Here is a 13,359-nt window from a genome sequence, read left to right as displayed (position 1 = left end):
ATCTCAGTGGCACCGCACCTGCCTCACAAGTGCAAGGTCCTGAGTTTGATTCCCCAATACCAAAAAAAAAAAGGAAACAATTGGTTCCAAAAGACACAATTTTGCACTGTGTGTGTGTGTGTGTGTGTGTGTGCTCGCGCGCGCGTGTGCACGTGCTAGGCAAGTGCTTACCATTGAGCCCCATCCCCTTCCCCACCTCCAGTTTGGTAACGGCTCTGGGTAGGGTGGGCACATGGAACTCTTCTTTATCACATAACCCGACCCATGGGCGAGGGCAGGACAGGGAGTGGTGGAACCCTCAGCTCTGTACCCAACTCCTCTCTCTGGTCTGTGAGAGCGAGTCGCCGTCCCTCCAAGCCAGGCTCCTGCTGTCTTTACGTCGAACCTTTTATTATAGAGACAGACTGAATTCTCTTCCGCATAAAGAATCTCTGGGTCGGTCGGGTCAGGGGAATCCACTGCTAAAGCCCCCCACCCGGCTCTCCCCGCCTCTGCCTCTGCCGAGCCCTGTCCTGACCTCTCAGGGTCTCTGGGAAGGGCAGAGGCTGCTGTCCCCCGCCGTGCTCACCGGGCGGGCCTTTGCGGGTGCAGGGCCCGGCTCCGGTGCTCACGGTCACAGCTGCTCCGTCTCCCGCCCCAGCCGGTTGTCCAGCACCTGGAGCTGCCGCAGGAAGCCCGAGTTGGGGCAGATGTCCCGGTGGGCCTGCACCGTCTGGATGGCCTCCACCAGCGTCATGTTCTCGCAGATCATGAGGAAAGCCAGGACCAGCGTGGCGGAGCGGCTCACCCCCATGGCACAGTGGACCAGCACGCGGCCTGCGGGAGAGCCTCCCCTGTCAGCCTGGTGGGCACCCCCACCTCGGCCATCACCGCCCCCTTCCGGCCATCCTTTCAGCACTGGTGCGGATTCCAGGAACACGTAGACTGACTATCCTCACTGAGGCCCAGAGAGAGAAGGAGCGGCCCTCCAGGTCACACAGCAGGTTAGTAGCAGGGCTGAGGGTGGCAGCTAGGATTCCCTCCTCCTGGTCCAGGGTGCTCCCTCTAACATCCTTTGCAACCCTTGAGAGGGATGGTTACTGAACTCCTGGGGAACTCTAGACTTCATTAGATCATAGAGGATGCCTGCCCACCAACCTCTCCCCCATCCACTCCCTCCCTGTCTGTACTAAGACCTCATCTTAGAGGGGCTGCTGGGGCCAATGCCTGGCCTCTTATTGAGGGATACAGTTACACTGATGGCCACGGTACATCTTTTTCTATGTGTGTTTGGTTTTTTGAGACAGGGTCTTGCTATGGAGCCCAGGCTGGCCTGGAACTCACAGGGATTCTCCTGCCTCAGCCTCCCCAGTACCGGAGTCACAGGCCTGCACCACCACACCCAGCAGTGAGTCTCAGTTAAACCTGAGGTTGTTGGTTTCTAAGGTGGGAGGGTTGCTGATGGGGCCAGTGGGTTGGACTCCTCGCCCCTCAGTGCTACTGGGGAATGGGGGAAGCGCCAGACCCACCCTGTGCCCAGCCTGCCCAATGCCACCCCAGCAGCTGACCTCGGGGAACACTGAGGGCAGCTCGGATGTAACGAGCCACAGGCAGGAAGTAGATGCTGATGTCGAAGTTGGGGTTGTCATCTGCCTCGACGCCATAGTACTCAAGGGGCAGCCCATGGTAGAACTTGGCACCTGTGTCCACCTGAAACCTGCCTGCAGCGGCATTCACAACGTGGGTGATGCCCATCTGCATCAGGCGGCTCCTGTCCCGGGCAGCATACCTGAGGGGGATGCGGGGGGCTGACTTCAGTGGATGGCTCTGGTTGGAAGGGGACCTGCCCTGCCCCCTCTGGGCCCCTCCAAGGGTCCTGCAAGCTGCCCTGGCAAAGGGGCTGCTCCAATTGGAGTTGAAGGCCCCCTTTCAGCCGGGCGTGGTGGTGCACCTCTATCACCTCCACACTCAGGAGGCTGAGGCAGGAGGATCGTCAGGAGTTCGAGGGCAGCCTGGGCTACCTAGTGAGTTCAAGGGCAGCCTGAGCTACACAGTGAGACCCTGTCTCAAAAACAACAAGGGCTGGGGCTGGGGATTTAGCTCAGTGGTTTTGCTGCCTGCTGCGCAAGGGCAAGGACCGAATTCAATCCCTGGTACAAAAAAAAAAAAAAAAAGGACCAGGGATTTAGCTCAGTGGTTCAGCCACTTGCCTCGAAAGCACAAGTTCGATCCCTGGTACCAAAATCAAACAACAACAACAAAAACACAGAATTGTACATATGAATAGGAGAACACAGTGTATCTAGGCTTTATTACTGTCTTCGGTTTCAGGCATCTGGAGAGCTGAGATCTTATACCCCCACAGGGGGAGCTACAGGGCGTCTAAATGATGAAATACGTGCGACCACTAAAATGTGGCAGACACGGTACATAGGACAAGATGTTTATGTTATATCAAGAGCCTGTGAAATGCAGGCTACAAAACAGAATGTTACATTTTAAAAAAATGTGTAGTGTGATCTCATATATAAAGCAGATCACCAAACTTGTTTTGTGAAGTGATACCATTTTTATTTTTAAAAAAACCTATTAAAAGCATGTATATGTATATGCATCTTAGAATAGCACACAAAAGCTTTATCTGTATGGCAGGAATAATATATTCATCATATTGTTAACAAGTTATTAATCTATTTTTCTAAATGCTTATATTAAGGATAATTTCTAAATTCTATATATATTTGGTCCATATTTTCTAAAATTTAAGACAAATAACTCAGAATTCTATTCTCTGTTCAACCTAGAGAAATGCATGTGTTTTCCCAGTATACATGTCCTTAAATATTCCCAGGATTACTTTTTTTTTTTTTTGGTACCGAGGATTGAACTCGGGTCCTTGTGCTTGCGCAGCAGGCGGTGAAACCACTGAGCTAAATCCCCAGCCCTCCTAGGATTACTTTCATAATAGCCCCAAATTGGAAATGTCTCAAATCTCCATATATAATAGAATGCCTAAACTGTGGTACAGTCATGTGGTGGAATATTATACAGCAGTAAAAATGAATGGACTGCAGCAGCCAGTAATAACACAGGTGTCTCATAATTTTAAGCAAATAGTGCTAGACACCAAACACACAGTGTGATTCCATTCATATAACTTTAAAAGGCAAAAGAGATACATAGGTGGTAAAGCTGTAAAGAAAAATAAGGAAATAATGATACTGCCACTTAGGGAGTAGTTATTCACTGGGAAAAGGGAAAAGTTATAAGGAGAATTCAGTAAAGGCTTATGGAATACAAGTAATGTACTATTTCTTGGCCTAGGAAATGAAACTATCCATCTGTGCTCTGTGCACTTTTCTTACATGTGTTCTGTTTCCACAGGTGAAAAAATCATAAATGTGTGAGCCTGTACATAATAGTGTGATCCCAGCACTCAGGAGGCTGAGGCAGGAAGATCTCTGGGAGTTTGAGGCCAGCCTTGGGTGCATAGTGAGCTCAAGTCCAATTTGGAATATATAGTGAGACCCTATCTCAAAACGAACAAAAAATCCCCAAACAAAACTAAAAAACAGAATAATATAAGAGGGAATAAAAATGGGGAAAGAGACGGTGGGAGGCAGAGGGTGCCACTTCACACCCTTCCGCCACCCCAGGCTCCTGTGGGTCTCACTCACGCGTCTCCCAGGAAGAGGTTGGGCCAGACCTCGTTGACGTGGTTCAGGGTGGTGGCCCTGCGGACCCACAGCAAGCGCTGCAGTGAGCCCAGCGTGGGCGGCTGGTAGGGGGATGATACCCTTCTGGCCCCGTGTATCTTGGGCCTCCGGAGGTCCTGCTTCTGCAGTGAGTCCATCCTGGAACAAAGTAGACAGTGCAGTGGCTGGGGACAGGCTCCCCAGCTGACAGGGAGGCTGTGGTACAGGTCCCAGGGCCCACATGTGCTGTGGGTGAGGCCCCAGATTTTTTTTGAGACAAGGTCTTGCTGTGTGGTCCAGGCTGGCCTCAAACTCAAAGAGATCCTCCTGCCTCAACCTCCCAAGTGCTGGGATTACAGGCCTGCACCACCATGCCAGTAGCCCCAGCTATTCTGGATGAGGCTGTTAACTAGCTTAGCTGGTCTTTTCTCCAAGAACAAACTTGTCACTATGGTGGCCCTGAACACACCTCTCTCCTAAAGCCACAAATGTTGGAAGCTTTGGGGTTGGGTTCCCCATTTATGGCAAAGCCAGTGCAGCCTTAAAGGGCTGGTCAGTTGGGGTTTGTAGGGATGGGAGCCCCAGGTGGCTGTGGCTCTCAGAGGGCACCCGGGAAGGCCCCCAACCTGGGCAGCTCAACTTCAGCCCCACCCTTGCCACTTCTGGTGTGCTCCTCAGCCCCACCCCTCCCACTTTCAAAAGCTGGAGATCAGAGCTTCCCATGAGGGTGAGAGCAGAGATGTGGACTGGTATTTGTGAGCACTGCCCACGGGGGATGAGTGGGGCCTCCCTCCGGGTGTCCCTGTCTTACACAGGAGGTCGCTGGGGCTCAGAGTGCTTTCCACACAAAGCCACATGGCTGATGAGCATGAAGGCTGCAGTTTCCATCCAGGCCCAAGAGCCTTCCAGTCCCACCCCAAGCTGCTCAGCCGCCCCCTTGGAGACTTGAGAATGGTCACAGCCCTTCCAGACCTTTCCTGGGGAGCCTGGTGTTGCAGAGCCCTGCTCTCCCTCCTTACCCCCGAGACTGAGACTCGGGCCCTCGAGGCTCCACAGGCCTGGCCCGGGTGGGCTGGGCTGTGTCTGTGGTCGGCTGGCCCAGGGTGTCTGGGGCTCTGCAGAGCTGGGCTGTCAGGGGCACCAGAACCTGGGCCTGGTGCTGCACTGGGAAGGAGGGCCTGTCCTGGCCGACCATCCCTGCTCCCCTCAGCCAGCAGCCAGGGAAGGTACAGACTGGGAAAAGCATCTTTTCCCTCCGGTCAGCGGTGCCAGGACCAGCAACGGCAAGAGGCACCCAGGAGACCATGGTGTTGGCTGTGCCTGCCCAGCGGGTGGCTTGTGGGCAGGGCGGAAGTGAGGGTCCAGCTCTCCCCTTCATCCCCACTGTGACCTCTCGGCAGGCTGGGTGGCCTGCTACCAACCTAGGGCATGGTCTGGGGCAGGGCTCTGGTGTGAGCGGAACAGGGCCAGGGCAGGTTCTGTCCGGAACACACGTGCTGTGAAATGACCAGGATTCCAGGCCTTGGGCCCTCGGGGGTGGGGCTGGGAGCGGACCCAGCCTGTGGCCTGAGGTGGCATCCTCCCAACCCTGGCCCTGTCCAGAGCACCTCTGGGACTGAGGGCCCTGATCCCTGTAGCCACCCTGAAGATGGGCGGCTACCTGAGACAGTGGCCAGGTACTTCAGAGTCGGGGAGAAGACTGGCTCCTCTTAGAAACAGGCCGCCCCTGACTGTGGCCCCCTCAAGTCTGCTGCCTGGCCAGCTTCTCCCTCTGGCTGAAGATCCTGGCCTTGCCTGACTTCTCAGGTCTCTGGGGCTCTGTCCCAAGCAGAATACAGGGCATTAGGCAGTGTAGCATGTTGGGGTGAAGAAGGCCCAATGCAGGGGAATCCACAGCCACCCTGGTCTGCAGCACCCAGGTGGGGCTTCCCCAGCTGCGGGCAGGACCCGAGGGGCCTTGGAGCTTGGTGTGGGGTAATGTTGCCCTCTGGTGGTCCGTGGGTGCCATGCAGCCCAGCTGTACAGGGAGCAGGGAGCCAGGCTCTGGCTGGACCCACTGCTCCCAGGGATCAGAGAGGTCAGGGATGGGGGCTGCTGGGGCACAGCCAGGGCCTCAGCATCCTAGGAGACCTGGCCCAGGTCTGCAGCATGGAGCTCTTCCCTGGAGTCGGGCCATTCCTGCACAAGTCCCACTGAGGCCCCGGTCCTGAGCTCAGGGTGACCGGTCCATCAGGTCTGCCCTGGCACACCCAGGAAGGGGAGGCTATGGGCACACTGCCTGGGTCCTGCCACTCCAGCCAGGGTCTGTAGAGGGCGCTCCCTGCACCTCCCTCCAAACCTCAGCCACAGCAGGTGAAGCTCGGCCGGAGTCCAGCAGGACAGGGCCCAGGCCCAAGCCCTTCTTATCCCACCCCTCACTCTGCTCCTCACTCCCCTTGGCTGAGCAGCTGCCTCTGTGAGCCTCATTTTCCAGCTCCTGCACTGCTGCTGTTTACAAGCTCACACTCCCATCTTCTGTCTTCATCCAATTTTCTCCTCTAGGTTGCTCACCCTCCTTGCCTGTCTCCCACCCTCTCCCAGGAAGTGCACACTCCTATGCAGCTTCCAGAACCATGCCTTCTATGCCCATAGCTGAGATGCTGTGAGTATCCCAGGAGATACCTAATATAAAGCACCGTGCTCCCATGGGATGTTGCGTCACGGTAGATGCCTAGTGAATGACACATTTTCCTATTGTTATTAACTATAATTACTCTTCCCTCTTCAAGCCTCAGCCAATGGGAAGAGAGCAACTTTTTTTTTTTTTTGGTATCAGGGATGGAACTCTGGTCCTTACACTTTCAAGGCAGGCGGCGGCACCACTGAGCTGAATCCCTGGCCCCAGACATCAGTTGGTTTTTTGAGACAAGGTCTCACTAGGTATTCCAGGCTGCTCTTGAACTTGCTGCATAGCCCAAGCTGGCCTCAAACTCACAGTCTTCCTGCCTCAACCTCCCGAGTGCCAGGATTACAGGCCAGTGCCACCACGCCTGGCTTTCCACTCACCGCTCATTAGGGAAGGACGTACTGTGTGGCAGACAGAGGAAGTGCTTGCATTTTCTCACTGACTCCACGCAATGCCTTACGAAGGGGGTGCTGTTATTATCCCCATTGCACAGAGGAGGAAAGCAAGGCTGGGAGAGGTTAAACCATTTGCCCAAGGTCACACAGCCAGTCAATGCGTGTGGGGATTCAGGATTTGGGCCTGGGTCTTTCTGACTCTCTTGTGCTTTGTCCTTCTGTCTCGTTCCCATTTGGTAGCCAGCCCACCCTCACCCTCGCCCCATACATGGGCATGAATGCCGGCACCCATTCCCTGGGTTAGTGGTGGTCACCCACCTGTGGGGGTGTCCAGCCCGGGCCGAGGTCTTCTCCAGCACACAGCTTGTGCCTCCGGCTGCCAGCCACAGGTCTCTGCACACTTGATGCTGTTTCTATTTTTTGATTTGAGTGTAATTATAAAGCATGCCGTCTGCCTCCCCTTCCGGCCACCCTTGCCACTCCCAATCATCCACCGGCCCCATGGCATGGTCAGTGCCAGGCCTGGCCTCAGCTGGGCCCACTGGGGAGACAGCTGGGATGGCACGGTCGGACAGAGGGTCCCACAAGCTCTCTGGGGCAGGAGCACCTGCCTGAGTTCCATCCTTGGCACAAAAACCAACAACTCCTGGGCAGGGGATTTAGCTCAGCAACACAGCGCCTGGCTGGCAGGTGTGAGGTCCTGACTTCATCTCCAGTACCAAACAAACAAACAAAAAACAACTCCCTTGGTCTCAGAGGACAGGAAGTGGGACCGGAAGGATTGCTGGAGGGCAGAGAAGAGACATGCCTGAAGCACACACAAGTTGGTGGACTTGCCAATGTCAGTGCCCAGTCCCAGAGGCCTTATTGGGAGCTGAGGAAGGTGGGACCGGACCAGGATTAAAATGTGGAGATGCAAAGGGTGTGGTGGTACATGCCTGTAATCCCAGCACCTGGGAGGCTCAGGCAGGAGGACCGCCATGAATCTGAGGCTGGCCTGGGTTATATACTAAGTTCATAGTAAGTTCACTATGCCTGGACTGCAGAGTGAGACCCTGTCTCAAAAAACAAAACAAGGGCGGGGGATTTAGCTCAGTGGTTTCGCCGCCTGCTGTGCAAGCGCAAGGATCCAAATTCAATCCCCGGTACCAAAAAAACCAAAAACAACAACAACAAAAAAACGGCCGGGGGTGTAGCTCAGTGGCTCCACACTGGCCTGGCAAGTGTAAGGTCCTGAGTTCAATCCCTGGTACTGCAAAAGAAAAACAAAACAGAAAAAAGATCTGGAGCCACAGGCCAAGGGCCACAGTGCAGACAAAAGTGTCTGTGGAGCACAGATTGGGGCAGCTTTTGTCCAGGGATCACTCCCACCTTCCACCACCTTCTCCTGCCCTCAAAGACAAGAACATTACCAGTGTCGCTGGCCCTGGCCCACAGTTCCATGGGGAAAGTGAGAGCCTCCTGAGGCCGACTATAATCATTAGAGTAGATTTGGACCTGTTAGGAACCCTCCTTGTTGCCCAGAGACCATTTTTTTTAGATAGGGTCTCGCTATGCATCCCAGGTTGGCCTGGAACTTGTGGTGATCCTCCTGCCTCAGCCTCCCGAGTGCTGGAATTACAGATGTGCACCACCACTTTCGGCTTTTCCACCTACCCTGTGCCTGAAGTCTGAGCTCCAGGAAGCTGGGACTCAGCCTGCTGGGGTCCCCTGAGCCCTGGGGAGGACTGAGGAGGCAGCTGTGGTCCAGGGCTACCAGGGACACTTCAACTCCTCCTCCCCTCCTCTACCTCCAGGGAACTGCTGGTCCCTGGCCAAGGAGAGGCCCACACCCACCTGTGGGGACTGAAGGCAGCCGGTTTGAGGGGTTGCGGGGTACAGGGAGCAGCAGATGGAGGCGCAGGCTGCAGGGGGCGCCCCCTGCTGGGCTCTTAGTGCCTTCTGGGCGTCCACCTGGACCAGTGCCTCCAGCAGCAGCAGCAGAGCCAGGGCCAGGGTGGTGAGGTGGCAGAGCCCTGTGGTGAGGAGCAGGGACAAGCTCTGGGAGAGAGAAGCTTTGTGTTACAGGGAGGTAAAAAAAGAGCCAGGCTGGCTGGGGCCTGTTAGGACCGGGCGAGCACTGTCACCCAGACCTGCTTCTGCCTTGGGTCCTGTGCATCAGGTCAAGCAGGTGCGGGTGTGAGGAAAAATGAGGAAGCGATTGGTGTACATGACTGGAGAGAGAGGACCTCTTCCACAGTCTTCTCATCTGCAGGGTCCCCAGCCACAGAGCTGCCAGGTACACCTGCACAGGCTGCGCACTGCACAATTCCTGGGGGCTCCAGTTACACAGTTACACGGTTTTGTGGATGGCGCTTCCATGGGTTTTGCAGTGCTGCAAACCTCACAGACCAACTACCCCAAAGCCAGCTGCCTAATCGGCAAGATGCTGAGGTCAGAGGTCAGGGTGCCTAAGGGCCCATGGTGAGAAGTGGGTGATGGGCATATGATCATACCCCTGCTGCTGTACCAGGCTCCTGGATCCTATCTAGCGCAAGCTGTGTACGTGCCACTCCCAAGGGGGACATGTCCGCCTGGTGGCCTCCCACCACAGACAGGCCAGCCAGCCAACCCCACTCCTTGTCCCCCGCCCAGGCCCGAGCCTGACTTCCCACTGCCAGCCGCACGCACCCAGCCTCGCCGCGCCCCTCCTCACCCGGCCCCTCAGCTGCGGCTTGCACCCCCAAGTCGCTGGTCCAGCTGGCGGAGTTGGTGGAGGAAGCCGCGGTTGGGGAAGATCCATCGCCGCTCCCGCACGGCAAGCACGGCCTGGCGCAGGGACAGCCGCTGGTGCAGCATGAGGTAGGCCAGGACCAGCGTGGCCGAGCGGCTCACGCCCACCACGCAGTGCACCAGGACCTTGGCTGGGAAAACGACTGGTGAGAGACACTGTCAGTCTCACAGCCGGCCCACCCAGGGCACCTTTCCCCGCCCCGCCTGGGTGTGGGCCGCATAGCAAGTTGCTCAACCTCAGCTTCCCCATCTTTGGTTTGTTTGTTTGGTACCGGGGATTGAACTCGGGTCCTCGCACTTGTGAGGCAGGCGGCGTATTTGGTTGGTTTTTTTTGAGACAAGGTGTTGCTGTTTAGCCCAGGCTGGCCTCAAACTTGCAGGGATCCTCCTGCCTCAACATGTTTCTGATCTTTCACATGGGTAAACCAACCCCCATTTTTCTGGCTTTGGGATGGTGCCCAAATCCTTAACATGGCTTAGAAGACCCCGAGGTGAGCCTGCAGCCTGTCTCATTGGATCCCCAACCCTCAGCTCTGGAAACACTGGTCTCCAGTCTCCAGCCTTAGCCAGTGCTGTTCCTGCTTCCTGGGATGCATCTCCTGCCTTCAAGTGTCAGCCGAGACAGGGCTTTACTGACCCGGCAGGTGTCACCTGAATCACAGAGCAGCTCACCGATTTTGCATGTGGCCCAGCGGCCCTAGCTGTGGAGGGGAGTCCCCACTTCCTTGACTCTGGGGACTCGGCCCTTGCCCTGTGTTCTCGTATTTGTTACCCTGGGAGCAGCACTCAGGAGACTTCACTATCTGACTGGCAAGTCCTGTGAGTGTGGGGACCCTGCCTTGTGGAAGTCTGGATTCTCAGAATCTAATTCAGTGCCTGGGATAGCAGATACTCAGTGAATAGCTGACAGATGAATGGATGAAGAACAGAATGTCTAGGTGCTTTGGACATTAAAAATTGGTATGAGGGCCAGAGATTTGGCTCAGTGCCGCCGCCGCCTGCCTCACAAGTGCAAGGTCCTGAGTTCAATCCCCTGTACCAAAATAATAATAATAATAATAATAATAATAATAATAATAATAATATTTTGTCTGGGGATTTAGCTCAGTGGTTCCGGCGCCTGCCTCGAAAGCACAAGGTCCCAAGTTTGATCCCCGGCACCAAAAAAAAAAAAAAAGTTGGTATGAGCTGTAGTCATGTCATTCCCATTACAAAGATGAGGAAACTGAGGCAGAGAGGGACACTGGCTTGTGCAGGGTCACGTACCAAGGGGCACAAGCTGTCTCCCAGGATGAATACAAAGCCAGGGCTCCAGCCAGTCTCTTTTTGTTTGGTTGGGTTTTTTTTTGAGACAGGGTCTCTCTATGTAGTTCAGGATGGACTTGAACTCACTGTGTACCCCAGGCTGGCCTCAAACTCGCAGCAAACCTCCTGCCCCAGCCTCCCAAGTGCTGGGATCACAGGGATGTATCACCATACTCAGCTAGTCTTCTTTGTTGTATTCTGGGTATTTGAGGGTTTTTTGTTGTTGTTTTTAAATTTTAAAGTATGTCAGGGTAGACATTAGGTACTAATGGTGATTTCTTTTGCTTTTTTTTTTTTCACTTTTCTTTTTTGGTACCGGGAATCAAACTCAGGGCCTCAGGCTTCCCAGGCAGGTGCTACACGGCTGAGCTACACCCCTGGCCCCCAGTGGTGATTTCTTGAGGCTATTACAGAAAAGGAATTGTCCTGCTAATTTGGAGAGCTGGCTCCCCACCCAGGGCTGCTGCTGACCCCCCTCGTGGCCTGATACTGTTGTCTGCTCCTCTCTGGGAGGCAATGAGGAGTAGTGCTGGAGCACTGAGGGGAGGGTTTTTTAAAACCAGGGAGGGAAAGGCACTGAAAAGTGAGGGAAACGGGGCGTCCTCCCCACAGATGCACAGGGTGGGGCCAGGGTTCCCACCCACTCCTACCCCCCGGGCTGCTGAGGGCTCGGTGGATGAAGTCTGCTGCAGAGGAGAAGTAGGTGCTGATGTCGAAATCGGGGAGGTCGTAGGCCGGCACCCCTAGGTAGCTCACTCTGCTGCCGTAAAAGTCGGGGCCGCCTTGGCAGTAGAGGCCCCCGTGCGCGGCGTTCAACACGTGGGTGATCCCCAGCTTCCATAGCTCAAAGCGGTTGTTTGCCGTCGCCCTGGGGAGGGCAGGAAGGAGCTGGAGGCTGGCTGAACCGTGGGATCCAGGAAGGAGGTGTCCGTGTCTCCCTCCCTCCCTCCCTCGGCCAGAGGGAGCCAGAACCCAGTAAGCCCCGCTTCCGGCGCTTTCAGGAGTAGAGCTGGTGCGGGTTTAGTTTGGATCCTTCCTGCTTCCTTGGGGCATCTACCCCCGGCCAGGTCAGGAGGGAAGGGACTGTTTCCACCTGGGACCCGGCTGCCCTGCCCTTCTTGCCCCATCTCCTCCCACACACATCCTGCCTCACTTGGTCACAGCTGCATACCTCCTTCCAAGCTGGAAACGATTAGAGCGACACCTCTGTGTCTCACCATCATAGGCTTCTCCACCCACTCTGTGTCCAGAGGGGGAAGCTGGGACCAGGAAGGGGTCTCTCTGTTCACCTGGTCTCAAACTCCACACACTGTCCCTCAGGCCTTTGTCCCCAGACTGGCCCGTTGTCCTGGATGTGCCAGGGGCCTCCAGAGCCCTGTGGGAAGTGCCCTTACCACAGGCGGCGACAATCCCCGCCCCTCCCCCATCCGGTGGCCACACCTGGTCCCTGCACTGTCTCAGGCAAATGGAAGTCCAGGAGAAAGGCCCACCGGCCCAGGATTTCTCCTTGTTCCCACCCACCCCCTTGGACCAGCAACCACTCACGCATCTCCTATGAAAAGATTAGGCCAGACTTCGTCCACACGGCTGCAAGAAGCCTTCCCGGCCCTCAGGAGCTCCTCCAACTCCAGGACACTGGGACAAGGCGTGGCCTCTGTGTCTCCCCCCAGCTCTGGGAGTGAGGCCTCAGCCATGGGCCAGTCTGGCCCACACCTCTGCCTCTGTGTTCACCCCCTCTGCGCTTTTCCCATGTCGTTTCTCCTTCCCCGAGACTGGCAGGGACAGGTGGGACAAGAGTGAGTGACTCAGCGAGTCCCAGAGGCCTCCAGAGAGAGCAGGACTGGTTTCTCCCAGGCCAGAATCACCCCCAAACTCCTTGAGAACATGGAATTGTGGGACTGTGTGATTCAAAAGTTAATTACTCCCCTAGATTCTGTTGTAAATTTGATGGTTGGAGTGTGTTTGCCTCGGGACAATGGACAATCAGTAATAGGGCGAGGTTACTCAGCCATCTGTTTGCCCTAAATCCAAATGTCCCGGGGCGCAGTATCTATAGGACAATCTGTAAACAGGGTGGTCGTAACTGTCAGTCAGGATGTCTGCTGAACTTTGTTGTGCCCAGATTAAGAAGTCCCAAAGACCACCAGGAGGCCGTTTCCGATGTAAGCACACGAGGGTCATTTATTCAAGCTTAAGCAGGGAGTCTCAATTGTCACTGACACAGCGGATCAAGATTGAGAGCCCCGAGTTCCAAATTAGCAGGGTTTTTTTTGAGATTACAGCAAGCTTCAGTCATTAGCAGCCATATGATTGATTAACATTTAGCAAGTATGAAGTATAGAATTTTGATTGGCTAGGCTCATTGGAGGTTGAAGGGGATTACGTATAGGTTTTTACAAGAAAAATGGGGACAAAGGTTAGTGGTCTACTGTCACATACTGATGGTCAGCAGACATCTTGACTCATGGTCATGACCACCTTGTGTGGATAGTCAGCACGTTAACAGATTGTCCTATAGATAGTGGTCCCGGGACACTTGTTTCTAGGG

General features: G+C 55.2%; 2 protein-coding genes across 2 annotated transcripts; both read right to left on the bottom strand.

Annotated features, from left to right (window-relative positions):
* Window positions 1–613: 613 nt before the first annotated feature.
* On the bottom strand, window positions 614–6,558 carry Dusp13b (dual specificity phosphatase 13B). The gene is made up of 4 exons (XM_087184678.1): window positions 4,694–6,558; window positions 3,657–3,833; window positions 1,548–1,768; window positions 614–816 (listed from the first exon to the last, which is right to left on the bottom strand). Exons 1-4 carry the CDS (start codon window positions 5,050–5,052, stop codon window positions 614–616), a joined length of 960 nt encoding a protein of 319 aa, XP_087040804.1. The 5' UTR covers window positions 5,053–6,558.
* Dusp13a (dual specificity phosphatase 13A) lies at window positions 3,661–12,654 on the bottom strand. The gene is made up of 6 exons (XM_087184679.1): window positions 12,357–12,654; window positions 11,462–11,679; window positions 9,430–9,637; window positions 8,571–8,774; window positions 7,053–7,147; window positions 3,661–3,833 (listed from the first exon to the last, which is right to left on the bottom strand). Exons 1-3 carry the CDS (start codon window positions 12,503–12,505, stop codon window positions 9,438–9,440), a joined length of 567 nt encoding a protein of 188 aa, XP_087040805.1. The 5' UTR covers window positions 12,506–12,654; the 3' UTR covers window positions 3,661–3,833; window positions 7,053–7,147; window positions 8,571–8,774; window positions 9,430–9,437.
* Window positions 12,655–13,359: the final 705 nt, after the last annotated feature.

This window comes from Heterocephalus glaber, unplaced genomic scaffold (assembly GCF_053883595.1).
Source record: "Heterocephalus glaber isolate CG9 unplaced genomic scaffold, H.glaber_assembly_v1.0 deba00001497, whole genome shotgun sequence".
NCBI lineage: Eukaryota > Metazoa > Chordata > Mammalia > Rodentia > Bathyergidae > Heterocephalus > Heterocephalus glaber.
The sequence above is the reverse complement of the archived record's forward strand: the minus strand, read 5'-3'. Positions and strand labels throughout refer to the sequence as shown.

Coding starts and splice junctions, on each gene's coding strand:
- Dusp13a (XM_087184679.1), bottom strand. CDS start 12,505: ATGGCTGAGGCCTCACTCCCAGAGCTGGGGGGAGACACAGAGGCCACG. Junction 11,680..12,356: donor AATCTTTTCATAGGAGATGC/GTGAGTGGTTGC, acceptor TGCCCTCCCCAG/GGCGACGGCAAACAACCGCT. Junction 9,638..11,461: donor AGCCCTCAGCAGCCCGGGGG/GTAGGAGTGGGT, acceptor TCGTTTTCCCAG/CCAAGGTCCTGGTGCACTGC.
- Dusp13b (XM_087184678.1), bottom strand. CDS start 5,052: ATGAAGGGGAGAGCTGGACCCTCACTTCCGCCCTGCCCACAAGCCACC. Junction 3,834..4,693: donor CCCGAGTCTCAGTCTCGGGG/GTAAGGAGGGAG, acceptor ACTTTGTTCCAG/GATGGACTCACTGCAGAAGC. Junction 1,769..3,656: donor AACCTCTTCCTGGGAGACGC/GTGAGTGAGACC, acceptor CATCCCCCTCAG/GTATGCTGCCCGGGACAGGA.